Below are 21,329 nucleotides of genomic sequence, written 5' to 3'. Positions count from 1 at the left end.
AAGACCTCGTGGCCACTCTGACTGTATTTCATTTCATGCTGTGTGAGGTACTTTCTTTCCCAAGCAGAGGTTTCTCTTTAGGAACACTTGGGATCATTACACCCTTGTCTTGTTTTTACTACATTCAAAGCTATTTCTACATTTTAATTGTTGGCTTAACCCTCATAGCCCAGTCAACCCAGCGTCACAACATCGAGCACCTAGGCCTGTGCCCACCTGTGCAGGGAAGCTGTTGAAGGCCTCTACCCTCATCAACTTGGGCCTTTAGGCATCCTCAATTTGGCTGTTTGGTTTTTCAATAATTTTACCCTATTTAATTGATATCCATAAACATATAGCTATATATTAGTGATCTAATCATCATCATCATCATCATCATCATCATCATCTATTCAGTATAATATTTTAATATCAATAAAATATTACTGAGATACGACTCATTATAGATAGGTATTAAGAAAAAAAGGGCAAAAGTGGGGAATAAAACAACCGGTCTGCCAACCACCTTCACAGTATTGCATTGAATGACGAACATACTGTAAACCCTTCAATCGAAATGGCAGGCGGTAGTAGCTCTCAGACCTCATCCTTGAAGGTCAAAGCCAAATCTCAGCACAAACCGAAGCAGACTAAAGGGAATTTTAAAGCTTCAGAAAGGGATGCCAACATGTGCCATAAAGCATTAGAAAAGCAGGTAGATAAGTGCACACGGGAGGCGCACAAGGTCTCACAGGACTTCTCCTCCTCCACCTTAGGTCCGTCTACCTCTTCCCACCCTCTTCCTCCCCTAGATCTCTCCCTCTCATCTAGGTGCAGCTTGGCTCCCCAGAGCCAACAGGCCCAGTTACCTGGAACACCGACCGCGCAAAGGGCTCCCGAAGCTACATTCACTCCAAGGGCTGCCAGTCTTCAACAGGACAACATTCTTCCAGAGGAAGTTCCAGACAGGATGAAGGCCTGGATGGAGCTGGCAATCCACCAGGGAATCGCAGCAGGTCTTCAACACACAGTTCTGACCAGGGAACATCCTGTAACCTCTGATTATGATTCTCAATTGCTAAGGTCGTTGACCAGATCGGAGCAACACTATACCCAGGTACAGTTACAGGGGGGAGTGCCCCTCCAAGGGCCAACAGAGGAGGAGGAGGAGGAGGAGGCAGAAGAAGTTGATCAAATGGAACAGATTGAATCAGGATCAATACAAGACAGTGACCCGGCCCTGTCAGAAGCAGACCCATTAGAAAGGGGGATGTCTGAGGATGAGGGCCTTGTTCCCGAACAACCATTATTTAGAGGCTTATTCCGCCCATAACTTTTCAGATCTCTCTTGTTTAAGGCAAAAAACATTGCGCGCCTGAAGAAATCGACCCATTCTACCACTCCAACTCGTTCAGAAGCGGGACCAGAAGATCTAATTTTTAACCAACCAGTCATTGAGGCAGATGTGATCCCAGTTCCTCCCATGCTTTTGGACCTGGTACAGAAACAGTGGGTGTCTGCAGCGGCATACCCAGCCCCCACTGGATATGACAAGAAATATTTCAATTTGACCCCTGATTTCTCAAAATTATTGAATACTCCCGTGGTAGATGAACCTATAGTGGGATTAGCGTCCTCCTCTATTCCCAGTGAAGCGCTGGAGGCATTAAAGCCAGAGGAAAAACAGGCCGAGCTAGTCCTATGCAGGGCCCATCAGTCTGACGTGTGGACCAGCAGAGCAGCCACGGCCACCTCCTTCTTCACCCGTTCTTCTCTCAGATGGCTCCGCCTCTTATGGGAGCATGTCCCTAATTCCAACATTAGAGCACACCAAGATATTGCTAAACTTATAGCAGCCGCTGTAACTTATCACGTGGTCAAGTTTTCAGCCAGGGCCATTACTTCACACGTCACAGCGCGATGCTTACTATGGTTAAAACATTGGTAAGCAGACTTTAAGCACAAATGCAAGCTGGCTTCATCTCCTATTGTGGGAGACAGACTGTTTGGCCCTTCCCTTGACCTGCTACTAATTGAAACCCGAAACAAAAAGAAAATTCGACCTTCCCTTTTTTGGAAGTCAGATTCTAGAAACCCTCAGTCCTTTCAGAGGGGATCCTTTCAGCCCTTTTACCAGGGACCCTTTTCACCCAGATACCAGAGACCCCCATCATTCAGACCAGGGCAGCAGCCAGACAGGTCCGACTTCGGGGATAGGAGCAGAAAGGGTGGCCAATCCAAGAGATCCTTTCAAGGAGCAGGGACAGGTCCTGGACCTGACTCCCATTGGCGGACGCCTTAAATTATTCGCGGACCAATGGGACTCCTCAACGTCTGATTCCTGGGTCAGAGACACGATCAGATTTGGCCTTGTGCTGGAGTTTCAATCCACTCCCCCAGATTTTTTCATGTCATGCCCTCTCTCCAGAGATCCAGTTAAACGTAATCTTATGGAAACAACTATCCAACATCTACTGGACATACGAGCCATCCAACCAATAGCTACCAGCCAACGAGGACGGGATTTCTATTCACATCTTTTTGTTGTTCCAAAAAGTTCGGGAGGTGGGGTGGAGAGCCATATTAGATCTGAAACATCTCAACCGTTTCTTAGTATACCGCAAGTTTAACATGCACACCCTGCAATCTATCTTACTTGGTATCAGAAAAGGTGACGTCCTTACATCTATAGATCTGATGGAGGCGTACCTACAGATTGCTGTTTGGCCTTCCCACTATAAATTTCTGAGATTCTGTTATAATAACAACCATTTTGAAAATATGGCCCTTCCTTTTGGACTAGCTTCTGCCCCCAGGACCTTCATGAAGGTTCTCGCAGCTCTAGCTGCTCATCTCCGTGATATCCCTGTATGACTCCAGTGTTACCTTGATGACATCTTAATTTTGTCATCTTCCAATCATCAAGCAGTCAGAGATACTCAGAACACATTACAATCCCTACAACAACACAGTTTCTCAATAAATTGGAAAAAGAGTCCTTTAACACCATCGACTCAGTTAATCCACCTGGGGGCAGTCATAGATATGGTGGAAGGCAAAGTTTTCCTGTCACCAGATAGACAAAACAGCATTCAGCAATTAGTTAAGGAGATCAGGGGTCTTAAGAGGGTGTCCCTAGCTGAACTATCAAAATTGTTAGGCAAGATGATCTCATGTATCTCTATCATCCCTTGGGCCCAGCTCCACACTAGATCCCAAAAGTGGTTCCTGCTCCCGTACCAGCGCTCCAGCTGAAGCAACTGCAAATACAAGGTCAAGGTACCATCAAATGTCCTCATATCTCTCCACTGGTGGACCAGACCGGTCATCAACAGAGGTTGTCTCTTCAAAGAGCCACACAGACTTACCATCACCACCGATGCCAGCCTGTTTCCTTCAAGGAGCCACAAATTTACACCCACCAGTGGTTCACCATTATCCCATTTGGGATCTTAACAAGGTCCTCGTTGCACTCACTAAGTACTCTTTCGAACTCTTGAAATCATCAAGTCTCCAATTTCTGACGTATAAAGTAGTTTTCCTTGTAGCGATCACTTCTGCTCGTCGTATTTCGGAACTGGCAGCTTTGTCGATCAGAAAAGACCTTTATGTCTTCCATTCTGACTGGGTGGTCCTTCATCCTGATCCTACATTTATACCCAAAATTAATTCGGCATTTCACAGGGCACAAGAGCTGATACTTCCTAACTTTTGTCCCAGGCCATCTCAAAAGTTGGAACTACAAGGCTTGATGTGAGGCGAGCATTGCAAATATATATACAACGCACAGTGACTTTCAGAAAAACGGAAGCTTTATTTGTGTAATTTCAGCCCAACACTCAGGGATGCAAGGTCTCATCTTCCACAATAGGCCGTTGGCTATGGGCTGCGATAGTGAAAATGAATCAGATTCAATCACTACAGGTCCCCAGGGGCATAACAGCTTATTCAATAAGGAGCCCAGCAACATCGGCAGCGTGGGCCACGCAGGCACCAATAACTGAAATTTGTCAAGCTGCAACCTGGGCCTCTCCATCACCCTTCATTAGGCATTATAAAATAGATGTGTTTGCATCCGCTGAGACCTTCTTTGGCAGAAGAGTTCTGCAACAAGTCCACAGGGACCAGGAGGGGATTCCAAGCCAGATGGAGTCCCTCCCACAGGACAGGCCAAGCTTTGGTATGTCCCACTACTGGATGCTCTGAACAGCTCATGGGAGAAAGGGCGTTGGTACTTACCTGACACGCCCGTTCTCTTTGAGCTGTGAAGCGCATCCAGCCCCATCCTTTTTTTCCATCTGGTGGGGTCCCATTTCGGCCAACAAATCGTTCAGGCATTGAGGGCAAGGGTGTTTATTCTCTTGTCTTCGCCAAAACTGGGAAACGCTGGGGAGGAGTCCCGTGGAGGAGGAGGAGGAGCGTTCCAGAAATTAAGCCCAGCCTAGAAGTGCAGAGACTGAAGCACCTCTCACTAGTGGATGCTCTTCACAGCCCAAAGAGAACGGGTGTATCAGGTAAGTCTCAACGCCCTATCTCACCTCAGGAGAGATGACCTTAGGAACATTTCAAGTGTCCATTTTAAATATGCTTCCCCCCCCCCCAAGTTTTTTCCACTGCACTGTTAAACTCTGTTCTTTTTCAGATGTGTGACTTCTGTGCAACTTACTCCAGAAACCAACACCATGAATTAAACAGGAATTTTTTCATTATTCTAAATCAGAGAACACTGTTGTTTCTATTTAGCTGCATAAATAACAACAGTATTATTTAAGTTATGGCTTGTTTCACATTAAGCTTAGATTTGTACTGGCATAAAAAGAGGAAGCGTGAAATGGTAAACACCTAAATATAGGATGCTCAATATTTAAGGGCATTGTTTGCCAAAGGCTGCTATAATTGTGTAGTGCAGCTCCTTTGCTTTTGGCAAAGTTTGTAAAATGCTTGGCTAAATATAGACAGCAAAGCTAATCTTGTATCACATCTTTCATTATTTTGTATATGACTAATATGTCAATGTGCACAACAATGTGTGCTGCTTTCTATAAATAAGAATTAATAAAGTGACACTAAATTCGTATTTATTTGGCACTAATAAAAACAGTGCAAGTGGCTACACGAAGCATGTATTTCAATTTTAGATATCAAACAAAATATCCCCATATGTTATTTCCATAAGTTGTTCGCTTGCTTGCTTGCTTTACGTTGAAGGGGAATTCTTGATGCTTTAAAACTAAAGAAAGAAATTGTCATTGAAGATGCCAGTGGATCACAGAACCTCAGTGTATTTACTATCAGTGGATCAGTAATGTATTATTAGTAAAACTAATGGATCATGTCTCTCAAATACTATATTCCACAATGTTAAACAATAAGGTGTATAATTAACAAATCACCTTTCAAATTAGATTCATTTGATAGCAAAGAACTCCGCATTTTCCTATCTTGATAGTATTAGGATTGTAGACAAGAGGATACAATGCCATTTAGTTGGCATTAAATTGGATTAATTTTAACAAGTCTCAGGGTTTTTTTTGGGGGGGGGGCATGCTATTTTCTGGCCAGACTATAAGGAGATCAGATACATTTACTTTCATTTCAACTCGCCACTGCTATATTTAGTATTTGTCCATCTCCAGATACTTAGCTTCAGATAAAGCTGTGCATATTTAGTTTTGCTGTGTAGTGAAATTCTACTAATGTATTCTACTAAAATTCTACTAAAGCAAACTTGTGTTGTAACAATTCTACTAAAGCAAACTCGTGTTGTAACAATGTTGTCAGGTGACGTATCACAACTTCCCTTCCCCTTCACTAAACTGGACATGGGCATGGCCAGCACATGATGCATCCAGCCTGCAGGCCACGAGTTTGACAGCCCTGTTTTAAAAACACATTTCCCATATATTTCCCATATAGTCTATATGTACATTTGATAATGATATCTCTGAATGAGATGAAACATTTTAAGCCAGCCGTCCCCAACCTTTGTGGCACCAGGGACCGATTTTGTGGAAGACAATTTTTCCATGGACCTGGGGGGAAGGAGAGCACACAACCTAGATCCTTTGCATATGCAGTTTACAGTAGGATTTGTACTCCTATGAGAAAGCAATGCCTGATGATCTGAGGTGGTGATGCTAGTGCTGGGAAGAGGCTGAAAATAGAGATCAAGCTTTGTTCACCCATTGCTCACCTCCAGCTATATACACATCGGTTCCTAACAGGCCATGGACCAGAACCGCCCTGTGGCTCAGGGGTTGGGGACCCCTGTTTTAACCCTGATTTTAAGATATTTTTTTCTGTTGTGTAGTTCACAGGATTTCCACATTGTGAAACATCTCTGAAAGTTTGTCTGGATACATCTGGAATAGAGATATCTGATTGATAAAGTCTGAATTGTGAGAACTATGTTTTATTCAGAAGCATTTGATCTGATTTGTGAGGTGTGGTTTTCATTATGTTTTGTTGGACACGTTTCTTAGAATTCCTCTTTGTGTTGGAGCTGCATCTCATATTGCTTAATTTATCAGTTTTTTTCCATACTTTGTAATTGATTCAGTAGTACTTGGTGATGTACTCATTTATCACTGAGACTGATATTAATGGATGTCATGCTACTTCATTATGTTGCTATGGTAGCATTGTATGGTGGATTTTTTTTTTGTCTCCACATGGAATTCTTTAGTCATTTGTGTATAAATAATTTTATTATGGATAAATGTGGCTATTTCTCTAAACACTGATTTTTACTTATTTACATTTATCTTATCTTTGTGTCAATTTAATTTTAAATTTTAATTTTTAAAAAATGGTTTCATTAAAAAAGTGAAGATGGCTTTGAATCGAATATGCAAGTTCCTTGGCAGTATTGCAGAAGTGGTTTGCCGTAATCTCTTTTCCAGATTGCTTTTCTGAGAACTCAATTTAACCAAAAGCCCTTAAATTCCCACATGATCTCCTACCTAAGAATGAACTGTGACAAACCCTGGTATGCATTTAATCAAGCAAATTCTGCATTTTTGTTTATTTTACTTTACAGATTTAGAGAAATGTCTGTGTGCCAATCTTCTTCAGATTGCAGCTCTTTAAATATGTTGGTACTGCAATTCTCATCCATAGAGCATGCTGGATGGGAATTCAGAAGGTTGTGGTTCTCACACTTCTGGACAATGCTGAGCTACGCTAGACATGTAATTGTAATAAGCCTAGCTTTTTCCTACAATTTTGTATAATAAATCTGTCCTTTTATCTGTTCTGTATCTTCACTATTTAATGACTAGTGACAGATTCATTAGATAAATAGGTTGCTATTTCTGCTTCATCTGTTGTCAAAATATATCCCACAGTAAATCAAAAGGTGGTCTTAGTGTCCTGTTTTTATATTTCTATTAAAACCTTTTAAACAATTACCTCCTTTTCCAATCATTTGGATTTAAGTAGATCTGAAAATAGCCCCTTTGATTGATTTTCCTTTTACAGTAACATGCTTTTTCATCTTATTTATTGATCTTAAAAAATTGTGTAGCTGTCCATCTTAAAGTCAAACCCTGGGTGATTGATAACCAACAAATAAAACAATATAGTCAGCCATAGAAATAAAATAAATGGTAAAACCAAAAACCAGGTGCCACAATCATACTTCCCTGATGCAGTCCCAACATTCTCATCCCACTTTAATCTCACCATATCCCAATACTGGGGAGAGGAGCCATGTCTTCAATGTTCTCTGGACAGTTAAGAGGGTGAATGGTGGGGTGCCTATCACATCTCAGGGGAGGGTATTCTATTCAGTAGGTATTGTAGTGGACAAGGCATACGCACAAAATGGCAATGTGGAGTATGCCTATCTTGTCTGCTCTGCTGGGATGGGTAGATACTCTTGGAGAGAGGTGATCCTGCAAACTACCTGGTCCCACAAAATGTAAGTCTTTAAAGGTAATGACTAGCACCTTGAATTGTACAGGTAGTCCTTGATTTATGACCACTATTGAGCCCCCAAATTCTGTTGCTAAGTGAGATGGTTGTTAAGTAAGTTTTGCCCCATTTTATGACTTTTCTTGCCCCAGTGGTTAACACGGTTGTTAAGTGAATCTGGCTTCCCCATTGGCTTTGCTTGTCAGAAGATCACAAAAGGAAATGACCCTGGAACACTGCAGTGGTCATAATATTACCCAGTTGCCAAGCATCTGAATTTTGATCACATGACTGCAATGTTCATAAGTTTCACAAATTATCATAAGACACTTTTTTCAGTGCTGTTGTAACTTTGAACGTTCACTAAATGAAAGATTGTAAGTTGAGGACTATATGTGCCTGGAAGGAAACTGAGAGCCAGTGCTTATGCAATAGATGTATAATATGGGTGAATCTAGAGCAGGGGTGTCAAACTTACGGCTTATGGGCCAAATGTGTCGTGCTGGTCCCGCCCCCACCTGGTTTAGCGAAGGGGGAAAAAGTCCCGATATGTCACATGACGCCCCCAGTTTGATGTCCCTCATCTAAAAGTTGTCTGTATTGACCTGTATAAAGGTTGCATAAGCAGAACAAGAAGTTCTGGATGCCAGGCGCAAGTAACAGGAGTTGAGTTTTAAAGCAGTTTTGTTACATGCTACCTGTATGTAAGAATTTGATCTACAGTCAAGTCAAATTGGCACTAGATAGCAGAATCCACAGGGGACTGGATTTAGATCTAAGGATTCTAAACTGATGATTTATTTGATTCCACTTTCGAGCTCTGCCTAGTCATCTCCTACATCAGGATTCCCATTTTTCTAACACATTCCATAGCTTGACATAATCAAAACAAAGTCTATTGTTGTGCGAAAAATAAAGAACCAAAGTGTTTGGAAATAAGATGCAAAAATATATATTTTATTGGAGTACACAACTACAGTTCCTCAACAAAAGAACGCTGAAGAGCCCCAAAGCCCACATGGTTACTGGTTATATCCCTTCTGAAATTATACACAGGACATACAAAAGCAGAATAAATTCTAGCTTAATGCAGAATCTGATAACAACGTGAATTGGCTGGCCTCTTCATTCTGTTCTTATAATGAGGCTCCAAGACCATCCATTCTATTGATACTACACCTTCTAACATAAATAATTTCCTTTATTGTACCAATGTATTGACTCCCTTCACGCCATAGAAAAAAGCAGCAACCTGATTTTGCTAGCACTGCAAATGAAATTAAGGAATGTAATCCAGATTCCCAGGAGGCAGGGAGTGCATTCCAGAGGAGCCAAAGACAGTGAAGTTTAGATTGTTTGAGTGGGAGGAAGAGAGTTAGAATAGCTCCTCCCTAGGAATTCTCAGAGTATATATTTAATGGTGTAAGTTGTTTTCTTTAGTTTGGCAAGATTTCTTTGTATGGCTGAGGAACAATAAAGGAAAAGGGTGTTGGTACTTACCTGATACACCTGTTCTCTTTGAGCTGTGAAGAGCATCCAGTAGTGGGAGGTGCTTCAGTCTCCGCACGTCTAGGCTGGGCTTAATTTGTGGAACGTTCCTCCTCCTCCATGGTACTCCTCCCCAGCGTTCCCCAGTTTTGGCGAAGACGAGATACATAACCTCCCTCATCCTCAATGCCCTAACAACACATTGGCTGAAACAGGACCCCACCAGATGGAAAAAAGGGTGGGGCTGGATGCTCTTCACAGCTCAAAGAGAACGGGCGTGTCAGGTAATTACCAACGCCCTTTCTCCCATGAGCTGTTCATAGCATCCAGTAGTGGGACATACCAAAGCTTGGCCTGTCCTACGGGAGGGACTCCATCTGGCCTGGAATCTCCTCCTGGTCCCTGTGGACCTGTTGCAGAACTCTTCTGCTAAAGGAGGCCTCAGTGGATGCAAACACATCTATTTTATAATGCCTAATGAATGACGATGGAGAGGCCCAAGTTGTGGCTTGACAAATTTCAGTTATTGGTGCCTGTGTGGCCCACGCTGCCGATGTTGCAGCGCTCCTTGTTGAATGAGCTGTTATGCCCCATGGCACCCTGCAGGGATTGAGTCTGATACATTTTCGCTATGACGGCCCATAGCCAATGGCCTGTTGTAGAAGGTAAGACCTTGCATCCCTGAGTGTTGGACTGAAAAGACACAAATAAGGCCTCCATTTTTCTGAAAGCCGCTTTGCAGTTGATATATATTTGCAATGCTCGCCTCACATCAGCCATTGTAGTTCCATCCCTTGGGATGGTCTGGGACAAAAATTAGGAAGTATCAGCTATTGTGCCCTGTGAAACGCCGAATTAATTTTGGGTATAAATGTAGGATCAGGATGAAGGACAACCTGGTCAGAATGGAAAACACAAAGATCTTGACTGACAGACAAGGCTGCAATCTCTGAAATATGATGAGCAGAAGTGATCGCTACAAGGAAAACTACTTTATACATCAGACATTGGAGACTTGACGATTTCAAGGGTTTGAAAGGGCCCGTAGTGAGTGCAACAAGGACCTTGTTAAGGTCCCAAGTGGGATAACAGTGTACTGCTGGAGGGTGTAAATTTGTGGCTCCTCGAAGAAAACTCCGTATGCATGGATGATGGGAAAGAGAAAGTAGGCCTTCACAAGTGAGAACTGACGCCAAGACCGCCACTTGTCTTTTCAAGGTATTAGGCTGGCATCGGTGGTGATGGTAAGTCTATGTGGCTCTTTGAAGAGGCAGCCTCTGTTGATGACTGGTCTGGTCCACCAGAGGAGAGATATGAGGACCTTTGATGGTAGCCTGATCTTGTATTTGGAGTTGCTTTGGCCGGAGCGCTGGTACGGGAGCAGGAACCACTTTTGGGTTCTAGTGTGGAGCCAGGCCCAAGGGATGATAGAGATACCTGAGATCATCTTGCCTAACAATTTTGATAGTTCAGCTAGGGACACCCTCTTAACTAATTGCTGAATGCTATTTAGTCTATTTGGTGACAGATAAACTTAGCCTTCCACCGTATCTATGACTGCCCCCAGATGGGTTAACTGAGTCGATGGTGTTAAAGGACTCTTTTTCCAATTTATTGAGAAGCCGTGTTGTTGTAGGGATTGTAATGTGTTCTGAGTGTCTTTGACTGCTTGATGGGCGGAAGATGACAAGATCAAGATGTCATCAAGATAACACTGAAGTCGTACGGGGATATGGAGATGAGCAGCTAGCGCTGCGAGAACCTTCGTGAAGGTCCTAGGGGCAGAAGCTAGTCCGAAAGGAAAGGCCACATATTCAAAATGGTGGTTATTATAACAGAATCTCAGAAATTTATAGTAGGAAGGCTGAATAGCAATATGCAGGTATGCCTCCGTCAGGTCTATGGACGTGAGGACGACACCCTTTCTGATACCAAGTAAGATAGATTGCAGGGTGTGCATTTTAAACTTGCGATATACTAAGAAACGGTTGAGACGTTTCAGATCTAATATTCCTTTCCACCACCACCCCGAACTTTTTGGAACAACAAAAAGATGTGAATAGAAACCTCGCCCTCGTTGGGTGGTAGCTACTGGCTGGATGGCTCGTATATCCAGTAGGTGTTGGATAGCTATTTCCATGCGATTACGTTTAACCAGGTCTCAGGAGAGAGGGCATGACATGAAAAAATCTGCGGGAGTGGATTGGAACTCCAGCGCAAGGCCAAATCTGATCATGTCCCCGACCCAGGAATCAGACTTCGAGGAGTCCCATTGGTCTGTGAATAATTTAAGGCGTCCACCAATGGGTTCGGGTCCAGGGAGTTATCTTGGATGCTGAAAGGGCCCGTTTCCTGCTCCCCAAAAGGATCTTTTGGATTGACCATCCCTTCTGCTTCTATCCCCAAAGTCGGACCTGTCTGGCTGCTGCCCTGGTCTGAATGATGGGGGTCTCTGGTATCTGGGTGAAAAAGATCCTTGGTAAAAGGGCCAAAAGGATCCCCTCTGAAAGGACTGAGGTTTTCTAGAATCTGACTTCCGAAAAAGGGAAGGAAGAATTTTCTTTTTGTTTCGGGTTTCAATTAGTAGCAGATCAAGGGAAGGGCCAAACAATCTGTCTCCCACAATTGGGGATAAAGCCAGCTCGCATTTGTGCTTAAAATCCGCTTGCCAATGTTTTAACCATAGCAAGCCTCTCACTGTGACATGTGAAGTAATGTCCCTGGCTGAAAACTTGACTGCATGATAAGTTGCGTCAGCCTGAGAATTCAGCAGCTGCTATAAGTTTAGCAATATCTTGGTACGCTCTAAGGTTAAAATTAGGGACATGTTCCCATAAGAGGCGGAGCCATCTGAGAGAAGAACGGGTGAAGAAGGAGGCGGCTGTGGGTGCTCTGATGGCCCACGCGTCAGACTGATGGGCCCTGCGTAGGGCTAGCTCGGCCCGTTTTTCCTCCGGCTTTAATGCCTCCAGTGCTTCACTGGGAATGGAGGAGGACGCTAATCCCACTATAGGTTCATCTACCTCGAAAGTATTTAATAATTTTGAGATATCAGGGGCCAAATTGAAATATTTCCTGTCATATCCAGTGGGGGCTGGGTACACTGCTGCAGAGGCCCACTGTTTCTGTACCAGGTCCGAAAACATGGGAGGAACTGGGATCACCTCTGCTTCAACTACTGGTTGGCTGAAAATTAGATCCTCTGGTCCCTCTTCCGAAGGAGTTGGAGTGGTAGAAGGGGGTCGGCTTGTTTAAGCGTGCAATATTTTTTGCCTTAAACAAGAGAGATCTGAAAAATGGGCAGAATAAGCCTGTAAAAACAGGTTGGTCAGGAACAAGGCCCTCATCCTCAGACATTCCCCTTTCTAAGGGGTCTTTTTCTGACGGGCTCGCTGTCATGTATTGATCCTGATTCAATCTTTTCCATTTGATCAATTTGATCCACTTCTTCTTCTTCCTCCTCCTCCTCCTCAGTCGGCTCTTGGAGGGGGACCTCCCCTTGTAAATGTACCTGGTTATGGTGCTGCTCCGACCTGGTAAGTGACCTCAGCGATTGGGAATCATGATCGGTGATCACAGGATATTCCCTGGTCATAACTGTGTGTTGAAGACCTGCTGCAATTCCCTGGCGGATTGCCAGCTCCATCTAGGCCTTCATCTCTCTGGAACTTCCTCTGTAAGACTATCATCCTGACAAAGACCGGCAGCCATTGGAGTGAATGTGGCTTCGGGAGCCCTTCGTGTGGTCGGTGTCCCAGATACTTGGGCCTGTTGGCCTTGGGGAACCAAGCTGCGCCTGGATGAGAGGGAGAGATCTAGGGGAGGAGGAGGGTGGGAAGAGGTAGATGGACCTAGGCTGGAGGAGGGGAAGTCCTGTGAGAACTTGTGCATCTCCCGTGTGCACTTATCTATCTGTTTTTGTAAAGCTTTATGGTGCCTGATGGTGTCCCTTTCTGAAGTTTTAGAATTCCCTTTAGCCTGCTTAGGTTTGTGCTGAGATTTGGCTTTGACCTTCAAGGATGAGGTCTGAGAGCTGCTACCGTCTGCCATTTTGATTGAAATTGGAATTGCAGTATGCTTGTTATACAATGCAATACTGTGAAGGCGGTTGGCATGCCCAGGGGCCTGATCTGAGGACAGACCAGTTGCCCTGATAATGTTTTTATTGCCCCCTTTCCTCTTTTTTTTTTTGAATAATACCTATCTAAAATGAGTCATATCTCAGTAATAATATTTTATTGATATTCAAATATTATACTGAAGAGGAAATTATTATTGTTGTTGTTATTGTTGTTATTACTATTATTATTAACACACACACACACACACACACACACATATATATAGCAATATGTATATGAATATTGATTAAGTGGCATGATGTTATGTGCTGAGAAACCAAACAGCCAAATTGAGAACGCCTAAAGGCCCAGATTGATAAGGATAGAGGCCTTCAACAGCTTCCCTGCATAGGCGGACATAGGCCTAGGTGCTCGCTGTTGTGCCGCTGGGTTGATTGGGCTGTGAGGGTTAAGCCAACAATTTAACTGTAAGAATAGCCTCAAATGTAGAAAAAAACCAAGACGAGGGTATAATGGTCCCCAGTATTTCTGAAGGGAACCTCTGCTCGGAACAGAACTACCTCACACATCATGAAATGGAATACAGGCGCGCGGCCACAAGGTCTTGTAAGACATGATGGCCTCTGGCCCTTAATCTTTTGGCGTGCTCCCCAGCAGCAAACTCCTGCCGTGTAAAGGAATAGCCTCCGATGGCTTTTCCTATGAGGCTAAACGGCAGGGAAGGGTGGAAAGTACTAAGTATTTGAATCCTCCACCCTAAATGGCGTTCAGAGGGGGAAGGAAAGCAATACGACTCGGTTGGGAGCAAAGAACTCACGCTGCTGTTCAGGTAAAGAAACGCTGCGGCAATCGGTCGGAATGGTAGGGGTAGAAAGATCGGTTGTGGGGAGGGGCGCGGAGCAGCACTGAAGCCTCCCGCTACTTTGGGGCACGAAATGGCACTTCCCTGAAATGCGAGCGATCTCTGCAATGTGAGCCAACTTCGAGAAATCGCAATGGGATTAGAAGGCTAAAGTATTCTAAAGACAAGCTGATTAACTTTCAAACCTGCTAGCAAGGAAAGAATTTTTGCTGTTTTGGCCAAGGAAGAATCACAAGCATTGCCTATCTCTCACGAGGCTGAGACAAAAACTGGGGGACATTGGGGAGGAGTACCGTGGAGGAGGAGGAGCATTCCACAAATTAAGCCCAGCCTAGACATGCGGAGACTGAAGCACCTCCCACTACTGGATGCTCTGAACAGCTCATGGGAGAACTGCTTAGAAGAACCTCAGTGCATCTTTCTTGGTTTTTGGAACTAGACAAGATAATTGTACTATAACTTGCACACCCTGTTCAAAATATCTCTCTCTCTCCTCCCTCTCTCCCTCCCCCTCCCCTCCCTTCCCCCTGTAATGTAGATTGTACTATAGAATGTAGGGTGACATCTTTCAATTTGTTGTGTCATTCCCCAGATTTGCTACCATAGCTTGGTTAAAAACTTTTCTGACATTTCTTCTGTTGCTTACCATATTTATGTGGGTATTCCATCAATTCCTGTAGTCTTCCAATTTGGTAATGACCAGTGTGCTGATTTTACTTCATTAGACCAGAGGTTTTTAAAAGTAGGGAGGTCTTAGGAACATTAATATCCCTACTACATAAGTATTTTATTATACTCCTCCATCTTTCTTTGATCTTCTTGGAATCAGTTATTGAATCAGTTATTATCTGTCCTTTGGCATCCTTTAGCAAATCAATTCCAGATTGTAATCTACTTCTGCATTCAGAGATACTTTGGAAGACTCTCCCTGTTTTTCCTTCCATGTCTACTTCAGTGTCTTTACTGATGGCATTCTAACACTGCTTCGTCTATCAGCTCTGTGAAATACTTAGTTGAAAATTCTTTCCTGACATTTTTGGCATTGGCTTCTGTTCTTGGAAATGTTCTTGATTTGCTCTAACATCCAGCTTGCTTTCTTTTGTTTCTTTTTCTTTGACAGTCTCTTTTCACATTGATCTTTAATAACTCTTTAAGTTCATTCCAGAGGTCCTCATCAATATTGATGTTCTTCATCAATAAGGTTCAAGAGCTCAGGGTGATTCCCAATGTTCTCATTGAAAATGGTTGGTCAAGATCATATCAGGTAAATTGTTTTTTCCCCCTCCATTTCCTTAACTTGGAAATTGTACATAAATAGGTTATGAACTGTCAGGCCATGTCTTTGATGCTCTACTTCCCTTCACCAATAGTAAAATCAATCTGAGTTCTATGTCTCCATCTGTGTTCAGGCATTCTTTTGTTTGTTTGAAGATGGTATTAGTATTAAAGAAATCATTGGAGTAGAAGAAATCAGTACGTCATTGTCCTACTTCATTTTTATTTCCAAAATTAAACAGTCCTACTATGTTTTTCTTCTTTGATGTTTCCAACTTTGCCATTCTAGTTATCTATCACAAGGAGCACATCTTTCTGGCATCTTCTATGAAGTTCAAATTGAAGTTATCATAAAATTCACCAGTCTCCTCTTTTTCTTTATGATTGGAGCATAAACTTGAATAATCATATTAAGGATTGTCCATCAAATCTGACTGATATTATTCAGGATCCAATCTGGATTGGTCACCCGGACCAGAGACTTAGTCTTCTGAACTTTTGGAATAAAAAAACTAAACCTTTCCTCCTGGTGACTGACCCAGATTGGATGCTGCAACATTATTCTGGGTCATGTATACTTTCCTTCATTCGTGATATTACTCAGTCATTGATTGTATTGTAGCTAAGTACTGTTTTTGTATAAGCTCCCTAACTATAAAATAGCACAATTCCTTCCTTGTTTTTAAAATCCTGAGTAATAAAATATAGAACTATATGGGAATTTCTTTTTGCATAATTGAGGGAGCTAGATATGAAAAAACAGAAATTCAAGTTATTGATCAAAGTTGTATCAATGTGAAAAATATTTTTTTAAAAAGCCATAGTAATAATTGGTAAAAAGCCACAGTAGATGTTATGACTTTAAATAGTGTTTCTCAATCTGCTTACTGCGGCTCAGAAGTCCCGTGGTCTTCCCGCTGCTGCTTGGCCTCCTCGATGCACAGAAGTAAGAGGTAGAAGCCATGACATGGGTTTGCTAGGGAGACTGCTAGGCAGACTGCAGGATAAAAATCACTCCTGCCCTGCTTGGCCATGCCCACCCAGTCGCACCCGTGCTGTCATTTAGTTTAGCGTTTAGTTTAGTTTAGTTTAGTAAAGCTGTCATTTAGTTTAGCTCTGAGACCAAACAAAAAATCTTGAAGAGCGGGACTGTCATGCCCCTGTTAGAATCTGAATTCGAGGGAGAGGAGGAACAGCTGATAGGGAGTGGGAGTGTGGCTCCGGAGGTTATGAAGGAAACTGGGGAAGGGCACAGGCAGCTGGGCATTCAGAGGAAGACCCAGGCCCATCCCCTCTTCTTCCTAGGGCACACAGGGAGGAGCGGATAAGGGAGAAACGTGAATGGCATGGTCTGTGGGCTGCAGCTGTGAGGACTGTTTAAAAGGACAAACTGCACATGGGCCAGTGCTGGAAACAAAGCATGAAATAATAATTGTTTTTCAGTTCTTATCTGAGTTCTGGCATCCTTCCCAGTGTGTGTATTTTGATATCTGTGGATGTCTTAAAGTCCTTGTACTGCCTTGTCTCATTAATTCTTCAGTGTTGTTTGTGTTGTTTGTTTCTATTTATAATTTATATGTATTTTGAGTTTGAACAGAAGTTCTTCCTTTTCACAACTGTTTCTGGGGGAGTTTTTTCTCCGGTCAATGATAATTGGACCTTTGAAGCCAAGTTGAAGGAATTAAAGGGATTTTACCTGTTTTTGTGACTTTGTTGCTTTTGTATCCCACCCTGGGTCATCACAGGGACTTTCTAAGCAGGAGAGAAAGCCACGGTCACCTGAAGCGGCTCCCCTTGATCACGGAGAAAGATTGTGATTTAATCCCCTTTACCCTCCAAAAGTCCCTTCTACCCTCCCGCCTTGTCTCTCAGCACCTCTTCTCCGTGTACAGGAGGAGCTGCATTCTCGGCGATTGTTAGCCCTGTGGCTGAGGGGAAAAGTTAGGAGGCAGCAGCTGGGGAAAAAGTTGGGGAGACAGGAGGAGGGTCCCCCTTCCCAGCCAGCCAGGGCTGTTTGCGATCACTGCTGTTCCCCTTTGTGAGGGGCAGAGCCTGATGTCTTTTCTCTCGCCCACCAGTCGTGGCTAAGGAAGCGCTGCTGCCGGGTACTTTTAATGCCCTCGGTAATCCAAAGCTCAGCTTCTTGATCTCAGTCTCCTTCTGTCACAGGTGTCAGTTCAGGAGCCATGTGGGGAGGGCTACAGAAGGCTTCGCCCACCTCTCCCTTCGGTTCATCTCTAGGCAACAGTGCATGTAGCCAGAGAACTCAGAGAGGGAGAGGGAGAGAGAGGGAGAGGGAGAAAGAGATGAGATGCTTCTTCTTCTGGGAAAGGGGAGTTATCTAAGCAAGAGCCCCCTCCTCACTTTACCCCACCTGAAAGGGGAGGGGGGGGTCTCTTTTTGTTGTTATTTAAATAAAATGAAATCCACTATTTGTACCTAGTGTGGCTGTCCTTTGTTTCCTGCTTTTTCAACCTCAACTGCTTTGTGCAGAACAGCTGAGGTTGAAAAAGCAGGAAAGAAGAAGATTTTCAAACGCTGTGCATACATGTGCAGCGCTTGTCAGCTGTCTGGGCGGCACAGCTGATGATTTCTTGCAAACGCTGTGCATGCGCGCACAGTGCGTGTCAGGTGTGGCTGCATGCACAGCGCATGGCTGCTCACAAAACGTGCGCTCACCAAACCGGCCCTAACACCGGCTGGATCCCACCCCTGCATTTCGCAGTAAATAAGTGGGTTTGGGGTTGCAGTTTGGGCACAGTGCCGAAAAAGTTCATCATCCGCTGCCCTATGGTTTCAATGACAGGATTATGATGGCTTTGCTTAACCTATTTTGACTGGTATCCTGGCTGCCATTCTGGTAACAATTCCTACTTTGTGTTGTCAAAATTGCTTCCAAATGCTGAGGAGAAATAAATGTAGTCTCTTCTCATATATACCTATAGGGATTCCATTTTGATTAGTACAAACGTCAGGGGGAAATATTTGTGAAATTGAATTATTGCAACAGTTACCAGTTGTGAATGTTGACATTTGAATTAAAATAATACTTATCGGCCTCATGGAAATCCAGTTCTTGAATTCAGAGTGCATTGGGTCAATTCCAGGACAGATATTTATACTTGCTGTGATTCATATTATACTGCTGTAGGTCATAATTAGTCAGATATTTCTCTTTAACGTTGACAGTCGAGTTACCTAGGAGACACTTCTGTTTTCTCAGCAAGGAACTAAGACTTTTCAAATTACCTCTGGCAGTGATTCTTCATTTTGACAACCTACATTTTAATTGTACTTTTTTAAAGTGGGGCAGAAACAATTTTTTCTAAAGTAACAGAGATATCTTGAACTTGTAAAATGCCATTTTAAAAAAAATACTCTGATATGAAGGAAGACAACACTAATGTTTGTTGGTATGCTGAATTCTAGAGCTATGGTGCTCTGAGCTTGCTTGTTTTCTTGGAGACATTTCATTACCCTAACTAGGTAACATCATCAGTGTTAGTCATCATTAGCACTGAGGATGTTATCTAGTTAGGGTAATGAAACATCTTCAAGAAAGCAAGCAAGCTCAGAGAGCACCAAGGACCACTCATTTCAACCCTGAGCTACAAATATTCTCCTTTATTCTAGGATTACATATATCATCAAATTTGGAGGGCACTAGATTGAGGAAGGCTGTTCTACAGAGATACAACAATCTATCACAAGGAAATAAAAAGTAGCAGTCTTTAGTAACTATTTAAGAGCCCATAAAATGCAGCCTACTAAGATTGAACAGTTTGACCCTTGTGCATTTTAATTTGGAATTTCCTGATTATGTAATGTGAATTTAATAGGTGGACTAAGGCTATATTTTATCCGAGGGTGTACTTCAAATTTGCATTTTTTCCCATAATGGCAACATAAACACACACACACACACACATACATTCACTAGCTGTAAGCCCTATAGTTTCTATTACTACTTTTATGTGTGACTTTTTTCTTCTCTCAATTTCCAGATGAGTATAGGATCAAACCTGTGGAGGAAGTCAAATACATGAAAAATGGGGGAGAAGATGATCAGAAAGTAGCTGCCAGAAACCAAGAAAACTTGGTACGTGCTGAATATTATTATTTAACAAGTTGGACTCTATTCTATGTCTCCAGTGAAAGGTGAAGTATGTAGAACACTTAAAGCACTGAAGAAGAACTTTCTTGAAAATGCCACGACTATTTATAGCTTAGAGGTAAAGTGTGAAATGCTACCTTCCCTGCTTGTCTTAATGAATTATCCCATTTTTAATGCTCTGAAGTGTGCTCCAATACAGTAGGCATATGTATTCAATCCTTTGCAAGAGGCAATACGGCTTGGCTCATGATAAATGTGTTTGCATGCAAAGGAGCTGTTACCACCCCAGAATTTACTACCTGTTGAAGAAGGAAGCTACCTGTTCTTAAGATGATATCTATCATTATTTACTCTGTGATCCCACCCTGAATTTTAAAGAGCTGGACATGTAAATATACATAATATCCTCATAACAGAATTTAGAAGAATATTTTTAGTAATATGTTATAATGTATACTCTTGTTTCTAGCTTTATAATTTTGTAATATTCTTGTTTTATCCTCAGTTGCATATTGCCAGGGTTTGTGTGCCCTGCAGTTCTGTGGGTAAGGAGGAAATAAACTTTGTAGTAAAATAAAAGTTAAAACACTAGTCTTTATAGCATCAGAAATTTGCTTGAAAGAACAAGTACATGCTGTTTGAAATCATAGAAATCAATAATTGAAATTGGTTGCCAAATGACTTGGGGAATAAGAAAAGAACAAGATTACAAAATGTTTTATTCTGAGCTCCTAGTTCTTAATTAGAATGATGAAATGAAGGGGAATATGCTGGGAGAACTCACATTTTTAGATTGGAATTCTGAACTCCCAATATTTGAAAAACTCTTGAATCCTACCTACCAGAGTAAACAATATGAAGTTCCCACCATCTCACTTTTGATCTGTTAAATTTCATATACTCTGCTTTTGGGGAAATCCATTTCTGTCAGCTTTTTCTGCTAGAGAAACACTGCAAGTTGTAGAGGAGTTTAAGAATTTTGATCACGTGTCCATGGAGATGCTGCAATAGTTGTAAATGTGAAAAATGGTCATAAGTTTCTGTGCTGTTAAAACTTTGATCACTAAATGAACTGTTGTAAGTTGAGAATTACCTGTATAAGAATTGCAACCATATTGTTTTAAATCTGGGTCCTATCTTGGGAAGAAAGTAACATTAATGCAAACTGTATCCTGTCCAAAATTTAGGAATCTATCGCAGATATCATTTATACTTATTTTAAGGCCAGTAGAATAGTTGTTGTTTCAATGGCCCTTTAGATTGGAATGGGGTCAGGTAGAAAGCACTGGTTTTGAAAATAAAATCGTTTCTGTGTGATATTTCATCTTTTAGTCTCTGCTTTTCTGTCATATTAAAGAACTGTGCTCACTGTTGTAAGGTACCGGTACTTCTTATTTTGTCTGGAGAAAAGATAGAGGGAAATTTCTACTGTTCTGTCTGGAGAAATCTAAGAATTATTTTTGATATGAAGCCTTAGAGGCACTTGGAAACTGTAACTATTCATATTATTAGTACATATTCTTTATTTATAAATTACATTTTTTTATCAGAGGATCACAGTTGACAAAATAAAGCAACAGAGCTGATTACCAAACATCAAAAGCAATGCTTACAT

The 21,329-nt window shown here is 42.3% G+C and overlaps 1 protein-coding gene across 3 annotated transcripts in view; it reads left to right on the top strand.

Moving 5' to 3' along the window:
* The window catches only part of C3H1orf21 (chromosome 3 C1orf21 homolog), a 146,610-nt gene that overhangs the window by 65,592 nt on the left and 59,689 nt on the right, over positions 1-21,329 (top strand). For all 3 annotated transcript variants that reach the window (XM_026703260.2, XM_087930433.1, XM_087930432.1), the window contains one exon: positions 19,605-19,699. In XM_026703260.2, coding sequence (XP_026559045.1) covers positions 19,605-19,699 — 95 coding nt within the window. The remainder of the gene's footprint in view (positions 1-19,604; positions 19,700-21,329) is intronic.

Source organism: Pseudonaja textilis, chromosome 3 (assembly GCF_049901715.1).
Source record: "Pseudonaja textilis isolate UNSWEBS1 chromosome 3, rPseTex1.2, whole genome shotgun sequence".
Classification (NCBI taxonomy): domain Eukaryota; kingdom Metazoa; phylum Chordata; class Lepidosauria; order Squamata; family Elapidae; genus Pseudonaja; species Pseudonaja textilis.
Note: the sequence above shows the minus strand (reverse complement) of the source record. Positions and strands in the feature narration are given on the sequence as shown.